Source organism: Ambystoma mexicanum, chromosome 3q (genome assembly GCF_040938575.1).
Source record: "Ambystoma mexicanum isolate Mex_15411 chromosome 3q, UKY_AmexF1_1, whole genome shotgun sequence".
NCBI classification, from domain to species: Eukaryota; Metazoa; Chordata; class Amphibia; order Caudata; family Ambystomatidae; genus Ambystoma; species Ambystoma mexicanum.
In genome coordinates, this window is record NC_090926.1 from 1289869947 (window position 1) to 1289894950 (window position 25004).

At 47.9% G+C, this 25004-nt stretch overlaps 2 protein-coding genes across 3 annotated transcripts in view; one reads left to right on the forward strand and one right to left on the reverse strand.

The window, feature by feature from the left end:
• CC2D1A (coiled-coil and C2 domain containing 1A) overlaps nt 1-12331 on the forward strand; it is a 988624-nt gene extending 976293 nt beyond the window's left edge. For both annotated transcript variants that reach the window (XM_069604374.1, XM_069604375.1), the window contains one exon: nt 9777-12331. In XM_069604374.1, coding sequence (XP_069460475.1) covers nt 9777-9797 — 21 coding nt within the window. In that variant the 3' untranslated portion in view covers nt 9798-12331. The remainder of the gene's footprint in view (nt 1-9776) is intronic.
• PODNL1 (podocan like 1) overlaps nt 8520-25004 on the reverse strand; it is an 867675-nt gene continuing 851190 nt past the window's right edge. Inside the window, exon 11 of the mRNA XM_069604378.1 lies at nt 8520-12591. The gene's annotated coding sequence lies outside the window, so the exon portion shown is untranslated. The remainder of the gene's footprint in view (nt 12592-25004) is intronic.

Sequence of the window (25004 nt, forward strand, 5' to 3'; positions counted from 1 at the left end):
CGGCCGCCTGGGCTTCAGCAAGACTGTTATTATGGCCTCTTGCATTGATGGTTGTAGGGTGCCCACCGCAACTGCCTCCTCCCATACCGATAGCACTGGGGATAGTTCCTCACTTAACTCCTTGTATAGTTCCGCCCCCAACCCATCTGAGCCCGGTGCTTTGCCGCTAGCCAGTGACTTGATCGCTTCAGCGATTTCATCCTTGGTTAGGGGCTGCTCCAACGCGAGTCTGTATTCCGCAGGGAGTGTTGGGAGGGGAATGCTGTCGAGGTACGTTTCCACGTCACTCGATGATTTTGAATCTTGGTTGGAATACAGGTCTGTGTAAAAACGAGTGAATTCCCTATTTATCCCTTCTTCGCTAGTGACCGCCGAGCCGTCACTCGTGGATATACTGTAGATCATCAAGTGCTGTCTATCTGCTTTAAGGAGGTTGGCCAAGGTGCGTCCAGCTCCATATCTACACACTCTATGAGGGGCTGACATATACAGCAGTTCTCTAGCAGCTAGTTTATTAAATTCCAATAGGGCACTATTGATTTCCGCAAGGGTCTCGTTGTCATGCCCATCAGTGTATTTCGCTTCTAAACTGCCCAATAATTGTTCCACCACACCAAGTTCTTTCCTGACTGCCTTCAGCATGCCTGTGGATTTAGAGAGCAATATCCCTCTCACCCAAACCTTGAATGCCTCCCAGAGAGTATGACGACTATCTACAGATCCAGTATTTCAAGGAAGTGTTCAACTTCTATGTGCAATGCCTCCGCTACTGCAGAGTCCTTAAGGATGTCCGGTGGCATCCTCCATTGCCTAACCGTGGGAGCTGTATCCCTCAATGACATTTCCATTGTAACAGGGGAGTGGTCTGAAAGGGTGCTGGGAAGTATCTCACACATATCTATATGACTCTTGAGGCTTGTGGAAGCAAGCCAATAATCTATTCTGTACTCCGTGTCATGTACTGTAGAGTAAAATGTGTATTGTTTCTTATAGGGGTGTAGTGATCTCCATGCATCTTCTATTGTCAATTGCGACAGAATTTGGGACAACATTACCGCAGCCTTGGAGGGGGATCGAGGTTTTGTATTGGACCAATCTAGTGTGACATCAAGGATCGTGTTAAAGTCTCCTCCCCAGAGGATCTGTTCAGAGCCCGTATACTCCAATTCCTGTACAACATTTACATAAAACTCAGGGTCATCAACGTTTGGTCCATAGGTGTTCACAAGTATCATTTCCCTCCCCGCAACACTACCCCCACACTATAACATAACGCCCATGAATGTCCACCTTACTCCTACCGAGTCGAAAACCAACAGAAGAGTCTATGAGGGTTAGAACCCCGCTTGCCTGCGTGGAGTAGTCAGTATAGAATCTATGTTGTCCCCAGTTTTTCAAAAAGTCCATGTTTACCTTTCGGAGTGCATGAGTCTCTTGTAACATAATCACCTGTGGGAGGTGTCCAGTAACGTAAACCCCAACCTTTCTAGACTTAGTCCGCTTATTTAAACCGCGGACATTCCATGCCAGGAGTTTTAACTTCATTCCGCTATCCTTTGTTCCAGTTTATGCCATGACTGTGCCTCAATATCATTTCACTTGTATCGGATGAGACCAGATGAATGTCGTGTAACAACGCCACCAACATTTACAACCTGTAGAACCCTTTCAACTGGGTCTCCAATTCCCACCCCTCCATCATGAATTCCGTATATCTCAACAACCAACATTGTAACATCCCAACTCGTCCCCCCACCCACATCATCACCCCCAACAAGATGATGCTGCCCCATAACGTTCGGGTCTACCCCGATGGGCATTTCCCCCGATAACTTTGGAACTTTCCTAGGGGTACCTGCTGCATCCATCCGGCCGCCCTTTCGGGGGCTCACGGCTCAAAAATACCTTGAATCTACATCTAGGCCGCTCTAAGCCATTCTTTTAGTTTTCACCCTCCACGTGGTCTCCCGCGCCGGGAATCGGATATTGTGGACCCACTAGTCCGCTGCATCAAGTATATCTGCTCCAGGCTGGACTCTGCCGTTTTGATCATTTGCCCTTCCTCTGGGAGGTAGTGGTATAGACGCCTCCACGTAGAACATGGCTTCCGCCGGATTCTCAAAAAAATGGGCTCTGTCGCCATGTTGAATTCTGATTTTAGCGGGGAAGATCAGGGCATAGGATGCATTCCGCATTCGCAGTTGTCTTTTTACGGGTTCATAGGATCGACGTTGTGCCTGTACCCCAGTCGAGAAATCCGGATATATGTGTATTCTTTGGTTATCAAAGTGCAAAGTACCTTTCTCTCTGGAGAGTCGAAGGATAGCGTCTCTGTCCCTATAGTTAAGGATGCGTGCTATTATGGTGCGGGGCGGTGCTCTGGGTTTCGGCAGAGGTGCCAGAATGCGATGGGCTCTCTCCACTAGAAAGTGTTCCGAGAAAGATTCAGCCCCCACAGTATCTTTCAAAAGATGTTCCACTTGCCTCTCCATGTCGCCCTTGCCAAAGGATTGTGCCACACCCACAATCCGTATGTTATTTCTACGGGACCTTGACTCGCATTTAGCCTGGGTTTTATGAAGTTCTGTTTTAATTAGGGCTATGTCGCGGCCATGTTGCGTGATGGTGTCCTCGTTTGCACTTATCCTGTTCTCTGTTTCTGTGATCCGAGAACTTTCTTTCTCAACCCTGGCCTTAAGGGATCCGATTGTCGCCACAATGTCGTCAAGTTTGACGTTTACTGCCATAAAGCCGTTTTGTACTAGCGTTGCCAATCGCTCTAATGGGTCTTCATCCTGCCTATCCAGCAGCTGCTGTGCTTCATCAGACGCCTTGCTTGGTTGGGAGCTGGCGACTGAATCCATTGGGCCCATCTTTTCCCTCCTGTGCCTCTTTTATCGACGCGGTCCATGTGGAATAGCGTGTAGTCTGGGAATGGGTTATGTCCTCCCACGTGTATTGTCGTTGGTAGAGGCAAAATGATATGCGAGCCCAGCGTCTCCCTCGATCACTGCCTGGGCCAAGTGGTTGTGCTCCAACTTGCTCTAGACCAAACAGATCAGTATTGCCACCATGCGCTCCCCCCCCCCTGGCTATTCAGGATATTTGGCGCGTGTAGTTCTGAGGGGGGTGGCCCACTTCGGACGATACAAAGGGATTTTTCGGCCAGACTTGCTGTTGTGGCCCCTCAGGATGTTGGGGGCCCCCCGGTCACACAGCAGGGGCGGATATGGAACCAAAGGCCGTATCACTCCAATCAGTGCAGGGCGCTGTCTTCCGCTTCCCTCTGCTAGTAGCCGATTAGGCACACACCAACAATGCAGACCGCAACCCCCGACTCCAACCACTCGTTGCGTTCGCAGGGCCTTGTATTTTTATATATAGTGGAGTCAGGGTCACACAAATTTCGCAGCATCCATGGGTATCGCCTCGGTCAGCCCCAAAGCACAGATACCTCCTATCCAGCTGCACTTACTTGTTTTTTAGCTGGATCCGCCCTCGCGCAGCGTTCCAGGCGCTCCCGCACCGGCGGCGTCACAAAGCGGGCCCCAGGACAACCGCCTCACGCCCACCGAGGCTGCCTCCAACCATCTGCGGCGTGATCTTCTGCGCTCAGCCAGCGGATTCCAGCAGGAGTGCAGTGGAGCGGCGGGGCGGCGACGCCCACACCATGCAGCTGCCTCTATCCCTCGGGTGTAATTTCTCAGCACCCCGGGCACGGAAATTCTCAATCTTTTCAGGGGACCTTCAGGAGGACCTACGGCACAGGAATCTTCGTGTCGTTAGTATAGAGAGCAGCGTAAAGAGGATATTCTTAACTCGGGATGTCTGTATGAGCCGGAGCTCTCCTTTCAAGCGGCCATCTTGATGCGCGCAACAGCGCCCCCGTGAATACTTATTTCTACGCTTTCAAAGACTTCCGGCTCCCTATAACAGGTACTTAGAGTGGGTTTAGGCTTTTTCTGAGGCACTAGGCCTAGTTACCTTGATATGATGAGGCATTTATAACGTGCCTGTACATGCGTGTTTCTAGGCGCGACAAGACAAGGAGGGGGAAACATAGGGAGGACAAAACCACGATCTTATTAGGCCCTGTGTCATTCAGATCGCGCAAGAGCAGGGAAGTGGAAAGGGAGAAGTGCCGAGGGGGTGGGTGGTGGAGGGAGAAGTGCAGGTGGAAGCACTTCTCAAGTGATGGGGCCTTACATTTAAAAGGCAGGGCACTTGTTTCATCACTTTTACTGGGTGCTCTAATTCACTTTACTGCTTACAATCATACTCTTTTAACTCGTGTCAAATATGGGTGATCCCTAGATCGTTAGACAATAATGTAAATTCAAGAACCGAACAGAAATATCTCAAACTTTTACAAATTGGCTTAAATAACACAAGAATCATGCACCAAAGGGATGCACAACAAATTGTAAAGGCTCTTTATGCCGCAAAGTCGAAAGGTATTTGGCAGCTCATTTATAGGGCAGACCCTTTTCAATGTCTAGCCCAAATAAATCCTATAGCGGAAATCTTGTAGATATAGCACTTCATGAAAGTGTATGCCCTTTTAATGGATTGTCTTTCTCCTGCAGATTCCTCATCAGATATCCCTTCCAGCATTAGCTGAGCGGCAAACCTTTGGAAAGGGGGCAGAGTGCACCTCGACTCGGCCATCGATCCCTCTTGACTCGATGCAGCGGTAGTTGACTCTGGACGTGGTGGCCGTCGTAAATATATCGCATCACTATGCCCCCTGTACCTCCGTTCCTTTTTCAACGTGCTGCTCACGGAACAACTCTCATTTTCAGATGACGAATTTGTCCTTTTGCTCGATGCGATTTTGACTCCCACGTTGTCAGGCCTTCAAGCGCTGCAAGGACTGCAGTTCCAAAATGTCCATCACGAACCCACACAGCATCTGCGTGTGGTGCCTCAGTGTTGATCAGGACACCGAGAAAAATTAACCCGAAATTGCTAAGGGAGAGGGCTGCAGAACTCGCAGTAGGCCAGCCCCCGTCTAAATCTCAGGCCCGCTCGACTGTCCGATCATCGGAGTCTGAAACGGAGGAGCCTACTACTGAAAAGGAGGATAAGCATCGAAAATAAATCAAAAAAGAGGTTACACTCTCCGAGCCATTCCTCTTCCTCCCATAGAAGGAAAAGGCATCATCGACACAGGCACAGATGAACCCGGTAACTCGTCGGCGGGCCCTACATCCAAGGGCGTGAGTGGGAGGCTTTCAAAAAGCAGATGCTCACCATGTTTCAGAAAGCGGCTGCGGGTACGCGTGATGACTCGAAGCAGCAGGCTTTAGTAACCCCGGCCCCAAGCTGACCACCGCTTCAATGTCGTCTAATCCCCGGCTCTGCTCCAGTTATTGCCAGTGCGCCAGTGGTTAAAATTCAGCCCCAGCCATCGAAGCATCTTTCGGCGCCCATTGACATGTAACCGTTGATATTTGACTGTTCGTTCGTCCCGCAGTCAAGAACCAGGTTTTTCAACAAGATGGCGAAAATGTTCGATGACACTGACGACCAGATGTCGTTTGGCTTCGACCCTGCTTATGCAGACTCTGGAGGCAGAGACTTTTCCACTGAACAGGCAGATTTAGTTGCCTTGGCTGAGGGCCTCTGACGATAGTGGCCTGGACACCTCTCCCGATTTGGGGACGCAGCAAGCTCATCCTTCTGGACATTCAAATGCAAAATACTGTGCCACAATGGATGGGGTGGTGGATACCCTAGGATGGAGTGCCCCAGCCAGTTGCAACCTCACAACATTTTGGAGGAAGGACTCTCTACGGAGAGGGCTTTAATGTGGCTATTGACGACCCCATCGCCACCTTTTGGCAGAGGTCATGCACCGCTCCCCCTGCGAATTCCAAATTCACAAATGAATATAGGCCGGCAATGGGAGACCCAGTTTATTTCTCCACTCATCACAAGGCCAGAGGGGTTAGTGGTACAGGTGGCTACTGGTAATACTAAGCCAGCCAAATCCATGTCTATACTCCCTAGGGCTAGGGAAGGAAAGAAAGTTTACGCCGTAGCCACAAAGGTGTGCTTGTCTGGCAGTATGGCCTTTAAAGCAGTTAACACGTCTTGCATTTGGCTTGTAGAGGATTATCAGGGAAATCCTCATTTGGACCCCTACTCCCGCTTTCCCACTTTCTCACTGGCCTGCCTCCCTTGGCCCTACGCCCACACATACCAATGATGCAAAAAATCTTGGGGTCATCTTCGACTCCACTCTCGCTTTCTCTTCTCATATCTCTGACATCTCCAAAAAGTCCATCTGCAGATCCTCAAAGGTATTGCACCCTTTCTCACTGTCCCCCAGAAGCTCATCACCTCGAGAGCCCTGGTTCTCTCTAGGCTGGACTATTGCAACAACCTCTTTCTCCATCTTCCTACTCCTACGCTCCGTCCTCTACAACTCATCCAGCACAGAACCGCAAGACTTATCCTTGGTCTCAAGCCCTGGGACGGCATCCTCCAGCACTGAAATCCCTCCACTGGCTCCCCGTGGCTGCAAGGATCAAGTTCAAGACCCTCTACATAATCCAAAAGGCTTTCAGGGGCTAGGGCCTGCACTACCTACACAGCTCTCTTCCTAAATACTCTCCCCCCCCAGAGTACTCTGCTCGTCCTCTACCAACTCACATTTGGGGGTTGATCTTTATCCTCTGCGGGTGCTTCCCTCTGGAACACTCTCCCTGCCTCTCTCTGTCTTGAGCCAGAGCACCTTAAGTTCCGGAAACTCCTCAAGACCTTCCTTTTCTCTCCACCCTCCTTCTCCCTAACTGTTCAGTTTAGCTGACGGGTTGCCTGGCTCACCTCCAGAGCCTACAGATCCCAGGCTCTCCCGCCAGTCTTTTGAACTTGCCTCTGGGCCGCTGCACTTTGTTCAACATTACTGAACTTTCGGCTTACGCTCTTTCAGCGGGGCAACCTCTCTGCACTTATGTAGTGTGAAGGAAAGATGCATTTTCACGGGTGCATTAGTCTGCTGAGCTAACCATATCAGATATTGGGTCCTTAGATGGCTGTTAAAAGACCGAGAACTGCAACAACGAAGAGACTCCAGTGAATGCTGGCACTGAGGAGTGAATTGCTGTTGCTGGACACCGTCTATATCTTCAGCCACCAGAACAGCACTGAACAGCTGCACATCTCACCCCAACAGTTACATATGATTTAATCGCTGGGAAAAATCATCGAGGTGTACTCTTTTTCAACCCACTAAACACTTCCCAACATATATTAGGACTGGTGCAATTATATAAACAAACTCCAGCCCTAGAATATTTTGGGATAGTGGGTTAAAAAAAGTCCAGTGCTCCTCAATTTTTTTTCAGCGATGAAATCACTGGGTACCCTTCCTTCTTCCTCAGTATTTCCCTTGTGGCTTCAGAGCGGCTAAAAGACCACAACAGGAAACTGGATCATCAGGAGCTGCTGCTGACATCTAACGTCGACTGAACTGGACTATAGACGCTTCTGGTGGAAACTACCATAGATGTGCGACCATGATATTCCAACCACTTGGCTCACTTTTCAGAAATGGTAATAGTAGGCCCAAAGCAAGACCATAACTTAAAAATTGGGCCTTCACTTAGGATTAGCAGACTGTGAACCTGTGTTCTGCTCAGGCGACCAGTCTGCCCACCTCAGTGTTTGAGGGACGCCAACTCACTTGCGTAAATGCAGGTCCTGAGGTGTGCCTTAGGGAACCCTGAAAAAGGTCTATTTCTAAGGTACTGATTGAACTTGAATCTTGCAAGTACCCTAACCAAGAGCCCACCCTCAAATACATGAATGTCTAAACTTGAATTACCTTTAACTGCACCTATGCACACGTCCTTTCTACGAGCGATACATATATTTTTATAATATAGCGCTGCTTGGATATTGACTTATTCAAATAATCCTGTTTTACTCAATATTTTTGTCGACGCCCTTGTCCGCACAAGACCTAGCCTTCATCACTTGCGCACAGCTACCACTTGATGAGCCAAGAAGGCTACGGCACAACCTGAGTCCAAAGATGGCCAAACATATGTTTTGTGGATTGCAAAAGAATATGGCCTAAATTTCTGACTTTTCCATTATTTCCAGTTTTTCTAAAAAGCTATACATCTCCATGAGATCATAAATGAGAGATATGAAAATATAGAAAAAGGAATACAAAGAAATCAGAGGAATCACTGTGTGTGTAAATAAAAGAATTTAAATTTAGGTGAGTACATGAAGCAACCTATAAAATCATAGCTGCTCATTGCATCTCACCACCACAATACATTTAATATCCATTTATGATTTTTATTTTCAAGACAATATTTCAATTTCTTATTCTTTCTTTTGTATTCTTTCTTCCAGTATCTCTCCTGAAGAACCACGGGTTAAAAACTGTGGGGAAACACGTGTTGAGAGAAATAATTGTACAGAGAGGAAATAAAGAAATATAAATATGTGAATTAATGAAAGCATGTAATTAATGCAAAGAATAAATACCATATATGGAATAATGTCATTGGTGTGATTTATACCAGAAGCGCAACCCATGAAAGTGTTTTTCAAAAAGAAAAGTATCTTGGATGTTTCTTTCTATGCCACTGGTAATGAGTCGGACTGGAGTTGTGGATTTATGTTTAAAGATTTCCAGATTCAGACTAAGCCTGCAGCTATTTCAAACCATGATCTGTAGGTGGGGGGAGATCGTATCTGCCAGAAGACTACCCAAGTATGTTGATTTTCCTATTGCGTTCTTGGTCTCTAGGTTAACTGTAGTTTTCTCCTAGTCATGCATATTTATTCCAAGTACACTAGAAGCGATTGATCCTTTGTGCAGCTTTGTGAACCTGGCAAAGGGATTCCTAGAAACGACATGAATTAATGTCATAGGATTTCAGGGCCCTCTGTATGCTGCACTGTGAACTACCGTTTGAAGGGTTATATACAGCCTCTCCTCAATTGGCAGACGCTGAACCTCTTCATTCCTGTGACATCACAAATTGACAAACCCCCGGTTAGGGCAAAACCTGAAGTTCCCAAGTGTTGCTTTGTCATAGTGGTCTTATCTTTGAGCTTTCTTGTGCTTACTTGTTTCCTGAACCCCTCAGGCTGTTTGTGTTGATCTTCAGCTGTCTTGTGAATTTCTTTTGTTTGTTGTCATGTCCTGCCTCCCAGATGTCTTTAGATGGGTCTCTTGCCGCACAGTGGTCTGTTTTTTTTGCCCTTCTTCTGACCCTATTTGCCTGTGCCACCTGTAATGTTCTCTTTTCTGTGCCACCTTAGTCCTGCTTATTCAATGTATTCAGACTGTAATGTTCCCTGTTATGTGCCACCTTTATCCTGCTTATCCCGTGTATTCTGACTGTAAGGTTCTCTGTTCTGTGCCACCTGTGTCCTGCTTATCCCATATATCCTGACTGTAATGTTCTCTTTTCTGTGCCACCTTCATCCCGCTTATCCCATGTATTCTGACTGTAATGTTCCCTGTTATGTACCACCTTTATCCTGCTTATCCCGTGTATTCTGACTGTAAGGTTCTCTGTTCTGTGCCACCTTCATCCCGCTTATCCCATGTATTCTGACTGTAATGTTCCCTGTTATGTACCACCTTTATCCTGCTTATCCCGTGTATTCTGACTGTAAGGTTCTCTGTTCTGTGCCACCTGTGTCCTGCTTATCCCATGTATGCTGACTGTAATGTTCTCTGTTCTGTGCCATCTTTGTCCCGCTTATCCCATATATCCTGACTGTAATGTTCTGTTTTTCAGCTGCAGAAGTTCAGAAGATGAAGTCGCTTAAAGTTCTAATCCGTATTTGACTCTCTGCATTGGCTGGCCTCCAAGATTTCCTTTGTGGCATTGCACTTTCACTGTTGCCGGTTCCCAGTGGCCTTGTAGAGCCTCTGGTTCAACACTAATCATGCTGGTGGTTGAACTGTCTCCTCCTCATCTTCGTCACCTCTATGGACACTTTGGCACGAATGCAGCCAGCACTCACATAGCAAATATTGTTCAATGCCTCCAGGTGCAATGGCACCAACCCTGTGCCAGGGTTGTGGGGGCATGTGCCTTAAAATCGAGCAGGGCAATGCAGGACAGATAATGCTTGCCCCATCGTGAAGCGGATTGGAGAATGCAAGAATGAGAACAATTGCGTACACGACAATCGACATTTGTAATCACTTTAAAGCACCCACTGTTGTATGTTTCACTGAGAAGGGGCACTCTCTAATATACACACTACAAACAAAGCGTGTGGCACAAGAATCCTGGAATTCGCTCGTGTTTGTGCCCATGCGTTCCCTTGTATGTCCCACCACTATACACGGTGGCCTGTCCCTGAGCTGCTTGCAAAGGGAGCTCTCGCTTCCCGGTCACAGAGAAGCCTGCAGAAAGAACCTACCTTTATGTAAGAACCTACCTTTATGTATTCTAACTTTTCAGTGACTAGCATGAGGACCACGTCTGCCTTACATGGAGCTGCCAGCATATGGATGGCTTCTGCCCCATCACAGACACAGCTTACCATCCTAAAGGTCCAAACAGCGGGGCCTCACCAGCTACTTACGTGATGGTCGCCTCAAAAACTGCCGTGTTAAAGCGTGTCCAGTGAGGACCTCACTACTGGGCACATCGAAGCGATCATGTGTCTCTCGCCGTCACACATTCTGCCTGTAGAGACCCAGCTGCATGCATGTTAGACTCCCCATTACCTGCTGCCTAATTTCACTTGTGCATGCCCTGCCATACTGATCTGCCATGCTTTGCTGCTCGCACTAGGGTCTCTCCATCAGACTGCAAATGAAGATCTCCCTCACACATGTGCAAAGTGATGGTGCCTCAATCTGCTCACTGCCGTGAGGATGTCACTGTTCTGCCTGCTATCGCCCACACATTGTGTCTTTCAAGGAATGTGTCATCACTGTGCCCTGTTATGAGGGTGGCACATTCACACACGGCCTTCTCCCATGCACACAAATCTACATTGGCTGCGTGCATTTTTTTTCAAAGGTTTGTTGTATTGAAAGATCCACTCAATATGGGTTTCGTTTTCAGCATTGTTTCTGCTTTTTACATGACATAGCATCTGTATAAATACACTAGGTCCCGATCCAAAGAGCGGAGGAATCTGCCTCAGGTTTGTAGAAATGCACTCAAACGCCTCCTTGGAGTCCTGCAAAGGTTTCAGTATTGTTCATGCGTTTCCATTTCAAATCTTCACAATGTTGTTGACCTTGGACTTGTTGCCCAAGTGTTTCAGGTGGGTTTGTCGTAAGTGGACAACAGCAGACCTCAACAGCCTGTGAATCATGTGTTTCATGGAGGTTCATAAACTGAGTTCACACCAGCATACCTCAATGGCCTGTGGACCACCTGTTTCATGGAGGTTCGCCATGGGAGTCCACCCCAGCAGACCTCGATGGCCATGGAGGTTCATCATCAGAGTCCACCCGAGCAGACCTCGATGGCCATGGAGGTTCGTCATGGGAGTACACCCGCGCAGACCTCGATGGCCATGGAGGTTCGTCATGGGAATCCACCCCAGCAGACCTCGATGGCCATGGAGGTTCATCATCAGAGTCCACCCGAGCAGACCTCGATGGCCATGGAGGTTCGTCATGGGAGTACACCCGCGCAGACCTCGATGGCCATGGAGGTTTGTCATGGGAGTACACCCGAGCAGACCTTGATGGCCATGGAGGTTCGTCATGGGAATCCACCCAGCAGACCTCGATGGCCATGGAGGTTCATCATCAGAGTCCACCCGAGCAGACCTCGATGGCCATGGAGGTTCGTCATGGGATTACACCCGCGCAGACCTCGATGGCCATGGAGGTTTGTCATGGGAGTACACCCGAGCAGACCTCGATGGCCATGGAGGGTTCGCCATGGGAATCCACCCCAGCAGACCTCGATGGCCATGGAGGTTCGTCATGGGAGTACACCCGCGCAGACCTCGATGGCCATGGAGGTTTGTCATGGGAGTACACCCGAGCAGACCTCGATGGCCATGGAGGTTCGTCATGGGAATCCACCCCAGCAGACCTCGATGGCCATGGAGGTTCATCATCAGAGTCCACCCGAGCAGACCTCGATGGCCATGGAGGTTTGTCATCGGAGTCCGCTCCAGCAGATCTCAGTCTCTCTGGTGTTTCACTGCATGCATTCCCCTCTCACTGCTCCTGCACAGAGTTCAATGGCGCTCCTTGAACACTACCTATGAGCCAGCAAGTTTTTCTCAATGCAGGACATATTGGTCTTCCGTCAATTCATTTTAAATAATCATTGTAAAATATGAATTTTAAAATAAACAATAGCTCAAACTGTTTGTGTAAAATAGTCAAGGTCACACATAGGGGACCTTTGCCAGCAACTTGTTCTGGTACAGAGTCACTGGTTTGTCTCTGATTTGGAATCACTGAGTCTGGTTCACAATCAATGCTTTAAGTTCAGGAGTATCAATCCTAAATGAGGGGCTCCGGTTCAGCTTTCCAGCGCTGGTTCCAGATCTAAATCACTGGTTTGCGTGCAAGGTCACATGTTCTGCGGCTGGGTCTCCATTCTGCTTCCGTGCGCTGAATATCTGGGGATAGAGAAAAGTACAGAAATAACTTGAGAGAACCAACTCTGCATATTCTAAAACCAGCTGCATCCAGGCTGACTGCAACAGGAACCCGTATTAAGGCAATGCCATGGATATGCAATGTATGTAACTGGGCGGCATTCATAAACACACATGAGTACAATGCATGGCCTACTGGAAGTGTTCATCCCATACTGATGCTGTCCTGGTACCCATTGCTCGCCTCACATGGCATTCCTCCAATACATGCTACAGGGCCATGAGGACTGCAGAGGTATAAGGGGTGCAGGGATCTGGCCGCAGCATGGATACAAGCACAGTTTGAATGGCTTCCTGAGGAGCTGCTCGGTTTCCTAGAATTAAAGAGCATTGCCAAAGCCAATAGATGTCAGGTTTCGTGGGATTTGGATGAATGAGATGAAATGAGGATATGATTAACATAAAGTATGGTTTGGGCCTTAACTTTCTGTGCAGAGTGTGGAGAGCTTACCAAGTCAAAATGGAGAATTCCAAAAGGATCAGTGATTGGCCAGAAGTAAAAGAAAGGCATTGCTGGAACATTCTAAACCGCCTTTCATTGTCAGAAGCCCAGCTGGAAGGTCTTATGTTTGAAGCTCTTAAGTTTTAGAAAACTTTAGTTAGGCCCTTGTGCCTAATATTAGTTATTTGGACCAGGAAAGTGTTGGAGATTTTAAAAAGAAACTTAGAAAACGTTCCGGTGAAAGAAAGAAGCAAGCTAAGTGATTTCATTATCTTTTATGGAATTTTATGATTATCAAGCAGGAGTTAAATATCAAAACTATTAATTAACTTGTTCCTGTTTTTTTTGTTTATATAGTAGTTCTTTTTGTTCTTTCAAGAATTTATTTTTGAACTTCTAGAACTGTATTTAAATTAATTGAACTGCGTCACATTTTTTTTGCACCTGGCAAATTGGAGTGTGGAGGTCTGTTATTCATTTTAGCGTCGTGTTTTTTCGGCCGTATAGAAGTTTGAGTACTGTACCTTTTGTCGGTAATAGTGCTTTTCTTAGCGTCGGACTAGCGTTAGAAATCTTACACTGTCTGCGCAAGTGACAGTGTGGTAGCCACGCGACTCCGAGGCGTTATGTTTAATTTACTAACATTCTAACCTGGCACGTGATCTTCACTGGGCTGCCTCTTCAAAGATTAGTCTCCGGAACTGAGGAATTTCTCCTTTCATGTTTGAGCAATTCATATTAAGAAGAGTGGAAGACTATTCCTTTACGCATGCTCCCAAGCCAGTTTCATTTTTGAACTCAATTCCTTGTTCATGTGCGCTTCCATTTTAGAAGGAGTAAACAATATCTTCACGCATGCGCATATTCTGGTAAAAGGAACGCTTCTTTTACGAGCGATCTTCTTTGCAAGCAAAAGATCCAATTAATGAACACTTTTACACATTCAGAAAACAAACAATTTTAAATTGAATAGTTAGAGTGTCATTCTTGGAATTTGTGTTGAAGCTAGACACCAATACAAACTACATGTATAATATTTCCAGCGGGTTGTTTGGGCAAAAGACAGTTGAACTGCTTGAAGACAAACTCCTTAAACTGAGGGAGATTAGCAGTTTTTTGCAAAACCGAATTGAAGAAATCAGTAAGAGCATCTAAGACTCTATTTTTATGTTTTCTTCAGTAGAATTCATACACGTCCTCTACGTTATTCACAGAGGATAATCAGGTATGGTGGCGTGTTTATTTACTAAAATTTATAAAGAGAAGTCAGAGCCAAGGAATTCAAGGGTTAGTGACTAAAGTGAATTGTTGTTATTTTCACCAACAGGTTGGCAGATAAAGAAGCTGAGCAAAACCTGAAGTTTATTATTTTGTCCCATTTTCCCCCTTTCCCTTGGGGGTGCTCTCAACTGAACTGTTTGATACCAGTTAAGAGGTTAGCATCCAAAGGGGACTGCGGGGGTTCAGCAGCTTCCGGGGACATCATCAGATTTGAGAAAGCCTGACAATAGAAGAGCTTTGGCTCTCGCAGAGTATCTTTGGCAATCACTGCCATCACACGCTCTGGTACGTGGCCCACTTGCCCGCCGCTGCGTTCATTTGGGTTTGGGTTGAATTAGGGCGAGTGAGTTACGGTGGGGTGGGTGGATCTAGGTCTGTATGTCGCTAAGGAAAGAGCCACGTTGCAGGGAGCCTCCTGGTAAAGGTTGCATATGAAACCCAAGCAGCTCCTAATGAAGCGACCTTCAGACTTGCATCATCGCGCCTTCATTATGTGAATAGAAAGGTGACCACGTGTTCTAAACAGGTGTAAATGCACCACGACAGAAAAGATTCCATCGTCAAACATAGCTGCTCTATTTTCTATATGCAACACCTGCAAGATTTGTCTCCCTCCAGATTCCGTCCCTATCTACACACTTATGCAATAGTGCTTCTTCACTAGGTATGTGCTGGGAGACCTGTGAGCTGAAACTGAAAGGGGTCAGAGAAACATCAGGGGAAAAGTAGGGGTGCCGGTTGAAAAAAGCTGTCAAAGTAAAGCAAGAAGGGGTTGAAGGGTAGGGCATCTTGGTGGGGGTTGTCAAGAAAAATGGGGGTGTGGAGGAGGTAGGTTTTGCTTATCTTGCATATGGCTGGCCTTGCATAGCAATATCAAGAGACTTTACCAGCCTGACGTAGGTCTTCTCTTATTAGTGCAGTGAAAGTTAAGCCCTGTGGTCACACTATAAAGAGGGCAAAGTATAGGTAAGGGGTTTATAAACCTATGAATCTTAACTCCAGTGGGGTCGGTAGACTGCTGGGATGGAATCACTTGGTGGGGTTAAAAAAAGAAAATAGGCTCTCATGAAGGAAAGATTTCAGATTCCTTTGTCTAGATGACAGTGTGAGGAACCTTAAAAAATGCAAACATATATGTAAATGAACAGAAAAGCAGAGCAAATAACAGGAAAGATTAAACCACAGGATAGTAACCTGGAACAAGGAAGGATCAAAGGCGTACCACCAAACGTTGGAACTGTTTTCGTGACACATTGCATCAGGAAGAGGTTAGTTTCCGCCCTTGGGATTGAATAGGACATCAACATTTGTAATAGATTTTTTCCTGCCACATATTTCTCATCTGATATCCCTATCCCAATGCTGCTGTTCTCTGTAAACCTTTCTGCTGCCAGAGGGGGCAGTGCAGCTCCGCATCAGTTCCGTCCGACACCTCTACTCGCCCGACGCTGGATATGACGGGGCCAGCATTTAGTGTGGCACAATGCCCCGTTACCTCAGTTCTTTGTTTCTGCACACACTGCTCACTAATCAGGAGCATGCTCATCAAACCTCTTAATTTTGAACATTTTGACTGTCAAAAGTCTCCGGTTTCATGCCATGTGCGGGTTGCGGCCGGCAGATGGCTGTCTCAGATCTGCACCAGATCTGCTTGCACTGCTTGGGTGAGGACCATGACACCCAGTATTACAGGTCATGTCAGTCCATACACCCGAAGGCTCTACAGGAACCGACAGCGAACATCTCTGCACGTGAAGGACGGGGAAGATCTCTGCATGTGAAGGATAATCAGAAGAGGTCACGCTCCCAGAGTGAGTCCTCTCATTGCCACCCTTCTTCCTCCTCAAAGAAAAAGAGCCAACCCTCCTGGGGATCGCCTGAGCGGCCGGCACAGGTGACTTTTCCAACCCAGTCCTCCACGCCGGAGGAATGGAAGAACTTCCTCCTGAAGATGCTTGAGGCATGGGCAGCTCTGGCTCCGGCCCTGGTGCCTGTGGCGCATGCAACAGCGCCGTCAGCTTCCGCGCTGAGCCCCTGCGACCAACAGTTCTGCAACCGAAAGGATACCCTCAGAAGAACACTCCTTCACGCCTAAGGGCTCGGGCCTGAACCGGAAGGAGAGCAAGTTTTCTCAAGGCTGCCAGGCCCCAACCTAGGGGGGGTGCAGTGCCAGCAACGCTGATCAGCGTCATGGACCCCGCAGCTCTACGGGAATACATTGTGCGCCCGAGGGATGCCTTTATGTCTAAGATGTATGACATCTACAAGGAAGGCGACCAGGTCCCTTTTGGGCTGGAACCCATGGATCCCAGAGAGGCGAGAGACTTTCCGAGGAATCCTATGGGGAGGTGAGGATGTGCTGGACCTGACGGAAGACCTGCAAGGATCCAGCAGCCTAAACACTTCCCCCGAGTTGAACATTTTCACAGTTCCCACCCCAGATACGCCTGAGGCCGCCTTCCTGGGCCTGATTTCTAAGGTGGTCGATACTCTGGGGCTTCCTGCTCATCCAGGTTTAATACTAACTGTGACATTCTGGATGATGCCTCAAAGAAGGGAACACACCTGCCATTTAATGTGGCAGTGGGGGACCCGGCATTGGAACTGTTGGAAAAACGTGCATCTGTTTCGGCAGTGGACCACGGACCTGGCGAGGAAGCACTGTCCTGGTCCGTCAGACCCAGTTTTCATTTCCGTCCATGCTCCACCTCAAAGCTTGGTGGGTCATGCTGCGACAGCTAGCCTGAAAACTGCTACCTTTCCGTCCCTTCCACCAGCGAGGGGGTAGTAAGAGGTTTGACGCGTAAGGCAGGAAGGTGTTTGCGTCAGGCAGTCTAGCACTGTGGGCCATGAGCGTCTCTTGTGCCATGGTGAAATTCTCCTTCTGTCTCTAGTCATCAGTAGCCAATGCGGCGGAGTATGTCGCAGAGGTAGCGATTAGGGTTGGATTTCTGTCCTTGGTCTCGGGCGGCATGCAAGCAGCACAACAGATGCTGCAATCTAGGCTGGACACAGCAGACTCCATGGCAGGTCCATGGCCAATAGCATGGTGGTCAGGTGCCATTCTTGGCTACGGACATCCGGCTTTGCGGCCAATATTCAGACAAGGCTGTTTGCCTTTTGACAGGACCTTTTTGGAGCTTTTAGGGCTTGCAGTCCAGCATCCTTCCACGCAGTGCTAGTCTCATGACAGGGCCCCCCAACCCCTTCCAGCCTTTGCCCAGAAGGGCTGTGGACCACCTGCCCCTTACTGTGAGGTAGTGGAAAGGGTACCCAGTGGGGAGGTGTTGCACTGACTTCTGTCCCCTCCCCTCCGCTCCCTAGGGCGCCAAACCTCAGTTTCATGCTTCGTCACCGATGGGAGGGAGGTGTTCCTTGTTCAGCACGGAATGATCAGTGAACCTGTCTGACGCTTGGTATTTACAGGTCATTTGTATTGGCTCCCGCTTCTCCAGCGCCCACCGGACCATGGTCCTCTGTCCACCTCTTTGTCTAAGGATGGGAGCAAGCTACGACCATCAAATAATAACGCATTCCTAGTGAAGTCTTTGTCAAAATAAAAAGGCCTATACTAATAAACCTATTGCCAATCATTATTTCACATTCAAAATGGCTTTCCCTCGTTCGGGCTCAGTCCCCTTTAAATACAATGTTCACAATGGGTCTCCCTCGTTTGGGCTTGGTCCTCTTTGTTTCAAGAATCAAAGACTTTTGATTGTGTGAAGGGTTTTGCTTAAACCGTTGCAGGACCACTTTGATTCACTTCATTCCTTATTCTCGTTCTTTTACTTTCTTTTCTGCCACTTCTTTGCTGGATACCTCACAGAGACCTACGATTGAGCACACTCGCAGGGCCAGGCCACTCTGTTACTGGTATTTTATCTTTCTTCGAGTTCAAACATCCATCAGCAATTAAGCTTTCCTCGCGTCTTTCCTAACACATGTTACCAATCTTCGTACTTGTTCTGTTTAGATAATGTTGCAACTTGCAACCTTGACTTCAACACAGACCGGTCTAGCATCGGTCTCTCCAACGCACTGGCTGTGTTGATCTCTTTTGCGCTGCTTTGTTCTTGTAGCCAAGGAGGGTACCACAGCGGCTGCTGTGCCTCCTCGACCAGCCATGTAGGAGGGCCCCCATTATCTCCGAAACACAATGCAGGATTCTTTAGTCTGGTTTTCCTGGCTTTACGCTCTTTAATCTGAAGGATTTTGAAAAGTCAGTTTCATGCCGGAAATGCCAACAGTATCTCCCTACTTGCGCACCCTTCTAGGTTTGCCGTCTTTCTCCCCTCGTTCAGATGCCATCCGGAAAATGCTATTCCTTCATGTGCTTTGCCTCGCTCAATGTGCTCTTGTGCTCCGCCTTTTATCTGTGTGGGGAAGTTTAATGGAAGTCAGGTGTGAGTAGTTACCAGTAATTGTCTGACCTTGCCTGACCATAGTAGTGGGACATGTCAGGTACAATGCTCAGGTGTGAGTCTGTTTTCTCCCAGAGCGGGCTGTCCGTGTGAAAGTACAAATAAACATAAATACAAAGTGTTTGTGAAGGGAAAAGGGGGTGGTGGGTAGAGATCCCAAGTACCTTACCGTGTAGGATGTGGTAAAGTTGTTACTTGGGAAGAGGATACTGCTTCTCGCCATCAGGTGTCCCACTCCCCAAAGACCCGTCACCCAGGTAATCCTCCCTTACTCGTCCACCCCCGGGTGTGGATTCAAAGGCGATGGCCGTGCCACCTAAGAGGCCGGCCCCTGGGGACTAGCAGGTGAGACACCTTCTGATTTCTCACAGGTTCGTAGTGGGCCAACAGCATCACCAATTCAAGGTCCTGCCGTTCGATCTTGTGTCGGCCCCCAGGGGTTTAATAAAACTGCTGCCACCTCGAGAAGGAGGGCATCCATGTCTTTAACTACCTGGACTTCTGGCTCGTCCGAGCTCGCTCACCGGATCTAGTGTCGGAGCATCTGCTCCGCACATGCACTCTTTTGCACAGTTTGGGCTTTCCCTGAAATTCATAACGTTTCAGGTTCTGCTGACCCAGTCTCTCCGATGTATCGGGGCAATCTTCGATACTCGCTTGGTCAAGGATCTCCCGGTTAAAACATTATTTCGAAAAAACTAATCTCGGTTAAACGGCATAGCACCGGGCTTTCCCGCCCAAGGAGCACATGGCAAACATCTTTCAGATGGGCAATGTCCTCCAATCACAGAAACAAGTCTGTGCCTTGGCTTTCCTGCGCCTTCTGGGCCTCATGGCCTCCTGCATTCTACAGGACTCGAGCCAGGTGGCCAAGGATCTCGCGTGGTGGGCCGTGTTGGACAATCAATTTGTAGAGGCATGTTGTTTTGTTAGTCTTGGCCCCAGGTGATGATGGTCACAGACTCATCTCTGACTACCTGGGGTGGTCACCTGTCAGACCGGACAGTGAGTGGACTGTGGTTTCCCACAGAGTCTCTGGAACACATCAACTTGGGGGCAATCAGGCTGGCCATGGTCACATTCCTCCCCTCTGTGAAACGCAAGACTGTTCCGATTCTGGCGAACAACACATTGGCCATACACTATCTAAACAAACGAGGTGGTATAGGGTCCTTGCCTCTGTGCAGACAAGCAATGAGACTGCGGTTCTGGTCTATAAAGAACATTGTCTCTCTGGCGGGGGCTCATCTGGCCGGCAGAGAGAATGTCACAGCGGAAGCCTTAGGCAGACAGACTTCGGCCTCCCACGAGTAGGAGCTCTGTCAGGAAGTTCTGGTGGAGAGCTTCTTTTTTGAGGAAATTCTTCAAGTGGACCTCTTCTCTTACAGTGCCAATGAAGTGTGAATTGTTCTGCTCCAGGGAATTTCCTTGTCGGGGAGCTTTGGGGGACGCTCTGATAGTAGAGTGCACTTTCGACCTTCCGAATGCATTCCCGCCGATCCATTTAATTCCGCTGGTTGTCAGGAGATTGCGCCTGTTTGGAATCGCAATGATCCTGATCGCCACAGACTGGGCCCAGGGAACTTGGTATCCGGACTTGCTAGACATGTCCATCTGCCCTCCCTAGCGCCTTCCGAGGAGAGTGGTCTAGTCACCCAATCGCAGGGGTGGGTCCTCCATGCAAACCTCAGCAGCCTGAACCTTCATGCTTGGTACTGTGAGGCTGCGATATAAGAAGTGTCAGATGGCGTCCTTGATGTGCTCCTTTTAGCTCGAACTCCCACTACAAAATCCATGTATTCCTGGAGGTGGCGTCCATTTTGGATTTGGTGATGGGAGTAGTACCTGAAGCCTTTAACCTGTCCTCTGTGCTGGATTTTGTACTTTGCTTGGCCCAAGCGGGTCTGCAGATTGGCACTGTGAATGGTTACCTCGCCGCTATTTCTGTGTTCAAGAGATCCCCAGAACAGGGCTTTTCTAATGGATTGTGTCCTCTCACGGATTTCTCATCTTTAATATACCAATATCCTGCTTGCAACTTCGAAAACATTTCAACAGCAGAGGGGTGCAGCCCTTCAGCGACTTCCATCGCTGAATTAGCTATTGGTATAAATAGCACGCACCACGCCTGTTGCTTCATTTCTGTTTTTCCCATGCACAGGAGACTTCGAACAGTTTGATTGCCTCCGCGATTATGCTATTGCGTAGTTTAAGTTTTCGAGATGTCGACTCAGAAAACTGGTTTTAAGAGATGTGCGACCTGTGATTCGCAAATGTTGATTACATGGAATTACATGAGAAATGCCTCAGTTGCCTTTTGGTGGAAAATAAGGTTGACAATTGCGGGTCATCCTATCCATGACCAGCAAGGCCTTGAAGGAGAGGAAGGCAAAACTCACTGTCGGTCGGTCCTCGTCTAAATCTCCTTTGTCCACCCCCTCGAAAAGGAGATGGTCTGAAGAAAAAAGCTTGCCGGACGTTTCTCCTCGGAGAAGCGCTCAAAACACTGGAAGTGCTCCAGAAGTGATTCATGTCACTCTTTGCCCTCATCTCAACGAAAACCGAAGAAGAGGCGCCATCGTGAGTCATCATCAGACTCCATGCCTGACAGGAAAAAGGTAAGCTCTGAGTAAGTGTGCCTCTAAAGCAGATTGGGAGGGATGATTTCTCCAAATGATGGAGGTGTGCTCAAACGTGCCCTCTACCCCCTGTTCTTCAAAAGAACCAAAGAGAACTTCTGAACCCATCGTGCCTCACAAGACACGTGTCTTGGGGAAGAGAGTTTTCTCTGCTGTAAGTGTGGCGCTGAAGGTTAAAAGTGCCTCTTGGCTGGTTCTCCACCTATTTTCTGGTTCCCAAGAAAGACGAGGACTGCAACCCATCTTGGACTTGAGACGCTTGAACAAGTTCCTCAGGAAGGGCGACAGATTAAAGATGGTCACTCTATCGCAGACCCTTCAGCTCCAGGATTGGATGGTGTTACTCATCTTCAGGATGCTTACTTTTGTGTGCGTATACATCCCAAGCACAAGGAAGTACCTGAGGTTCCCCATATGCAGGTATCGTTGATACTACACTAGAAGATTCCCAATGTTAGCCTATTATGGAACTTAGAAGCTATAGAGTAAGACTATAAGGGTAGCCTATTGTTCTAGATAATCCCCAAGATCTTAAGGCAGCCTGGATGCCACGCTTAGAAGACGGTGTAAGATAACCAGTCTATTTTGCACTTTGAGTGTAGACCTGTCCATAGTGCCTAGAATAACATACAAAGATAGCTTGTCTTCCTCACACAGACGAACGGATCACACAGCGAGATCAAAGGTAAGCTCCATCTGATCTTAAGGGATGTATAAATGCACCACTTTGGTGGACATCTGACGCAGGTACGATTTATACATCCACACACTTTAGAATGCAGCTACGACTACAACAAATTTGTTCTACATGGACACGTAATGATTCATCCTTATACCAGACTTGCCTCAACAACTCTGCCATTAGAATACAGTGCCAACCTATGGCAATGTTCAGTCTAGCTGGGCACACATAGTCCCTTGCACTATGGCTCTATCATGAGTTCCCTCAGCACCTGCCCACATGCCTGACCTCGTGGGTTGCTTACTGGATCCTAGCCAACCCACCTAATTCCTAATTCTCACCAAATGCACACACGCACTTTAAGCCTTTTCTGAGATGTTTTACAATACAATAGGCAGCACTCACTTTCAGTTTCGAGTACTGCTTTCTGGGCTGATCTCGGCCCAAAGGTCTTCACCAAGTTGATGGCGGTGGTGACAGTGAATCTGAGGAGGGGAGGGATTCCTATTTTTCCCTGCCTAGACGATTGGCTGATCAGAGCTTCTCCCGAACAAGCTCTGGAACATCTAAACAGCACCTGTCACTCTCTCCACAAACTGGGCATCTCCCTCAATTTGAAGAAGTCCCAGGTGACACCTTCCCAAAAGCTGCAATTCATTGGAGCGATCTTGGACTATTCCCGGGTTAACGCTTTGTCCCAGTGTTGCGGGCTTAGCATATTTTGCAGATGGTGGAAAAGTTCCAAAATGCCCAATATCTACCGGTCTTCAATTTTCTGATGTTGCTCTGCCTCATGGTATCCTGTGTTTCCTGGTGCCAGAGGCCTGCTTGAGGATGAGGTCCCTCCAGTGAGCCCTCACATCCCAATGGCCACCGTTATCTGGAAGGATGACAAATGTCCTTCAGGTTCCGAGCAAGGTTGCACAGGATTTCCTGTGGTTGTCCTGCAAAGAGAATGTGATGATAGGGGAACCTTTTTGGCAACGTTGGCCGGAGATAGTCAGCGGTCGTTGGACTCCAGCAGAATCCAAACAACACATAAACCTTTTAGATTTGAGGCCAATCAGACTAGTGCTGATGGCCTTTTTGCCTTCTGTACGAGGGACGAACTTCCTGATAATGACGGACAACACAGTGGCTATGCATTACCTCAACAAGAGAGGTGGTGTAGGGTCACTATCACTGTGGGCATTTCAAGAAGTTGTCTTTCTGTCGGCCGTTCACCTAGCCGGACAAGAGAATACAACGGCGGATGCTATGAGCAGGCAGAGCAGTGTCTCCCATGAGCAGGAGTTAGCTCAGGAAGTCCTTCTAGAAATTTTCGTCCTTTGGGGAACCCCTCGAGTGGGTCTGTTTGCATCCAGTATCAACAGGAAGTGTGACCTGTTCCGGGGAATTTTCTGAGAGGAGCACTAGTGGATGCATTTTTGGTGGACTGGTATTTTCTACTACTATACGCGTTTTCTCCGGTCCCCGTCATTCCTCATGTCATCAGAAGGTTGAGGAAGTTTGGGAAAGCCATGATCCTGATTGCTCCAGATTGGGCCAGGAGGACGTGGTATCCAGAGCTTTTGAACATGTCCATCTGCCCTCCGATCCGTCTTCCCCAGAGAGCAAACCTACTCTCACAAACCTTCACCCAGGAATCAGAAACCTGACCCTTTGTGCCCGGTTTCTGCGATATTAAGATACAAAGACTGGGATCTCCCTGAAGACATATTGGAGGTGTTGCTTTCGGCCCGGCGGCCAGCAACAAAAGCTCTATACTGCTGCTGTTGTTGGAACACATTTTACAGATGGTGTAGAGCAAAGGATATTGGCCCTTTCACGTGTGACACTTCTAACGTGTTATTTTTTCTGTTACATCTGGCCCACCAGGGGCTACACATGTCTACTGCCAAAGGTTAATCTCTTTTCATGCGCACGCCAGAACAAGGTTCTTACTTTAAGGTTCCCATTGTTATACAGTTCCTCATAGGACTAACAAATATCTTCCCACCGGTTCCTTTCATAGTTCCGTCTTGGGATCTTAACTTGGTTTCAAACTTCCTAATGGGAGCCCCATTTGAGCCTCTCCATTCCTTCCTGCTTAGGTTATTGACTCTAAAAACTATTTTTCTAATGGCTATCACTTCTGCCTGCAGAGTGAGTGAGCTTCAGGCTTTTTTGTGCAAACCTCCCTGCAACATTTTTTCCAAGGAGGAGGTTGTTTTGAGGGTTTGCCCCTCCTTCCTTCCTAACCGAACAAAACGGTTTGTTCGGTCATTGGTTTGGCTTTTTACCCACCTTCTCATCCTTCCAAGGATGAAGAGAGGTTACAATGATTAGATCCTAAAAAGAGCTTTAAGCCTCTAGATAAGCAGACTAGCTAACATTAGACAAGACAACCATCTTTTTGTTGGTTATGCTGGACATAGATTAAGGCAGGCTATGACCAAAACCGACTTTGTCACGATGGATCATTCTGAGCATCTCAGAATGCTATTCATTGGCCAGTAAGGATGTCCCTAATAATTTAAAGGGTGTGGCGGGCAACCACTTCAGCCCTACAAAGAGGTTTACCAGTGCAGGATATCTGTAATGCTGCAACCTGGTCCTCGTTGCACACCTTCTCAAAGCATTACTGCCTAGATTCCTTGGCAGGACGTTATGTTTGGGACAGTAGCTATTCACAGCATAAACCAATAACAAAATTAATTAATTCCCACCTCCATTTACAAACTGCTATGGGAGTCGATCAAAGATGAGGAATCTGTGGGAAGACTCGATCCATTAGAAGAACAGATTACTTACCCCATGTAATGTTCTTTCTACTGGATGTTTATCCCACAGATTCTTCATCACCCTCCCAGCCTATGATCGTAGGTGAATTTTGCTGAATTAGATCTTTCTCTCTTTCAACGTCTATG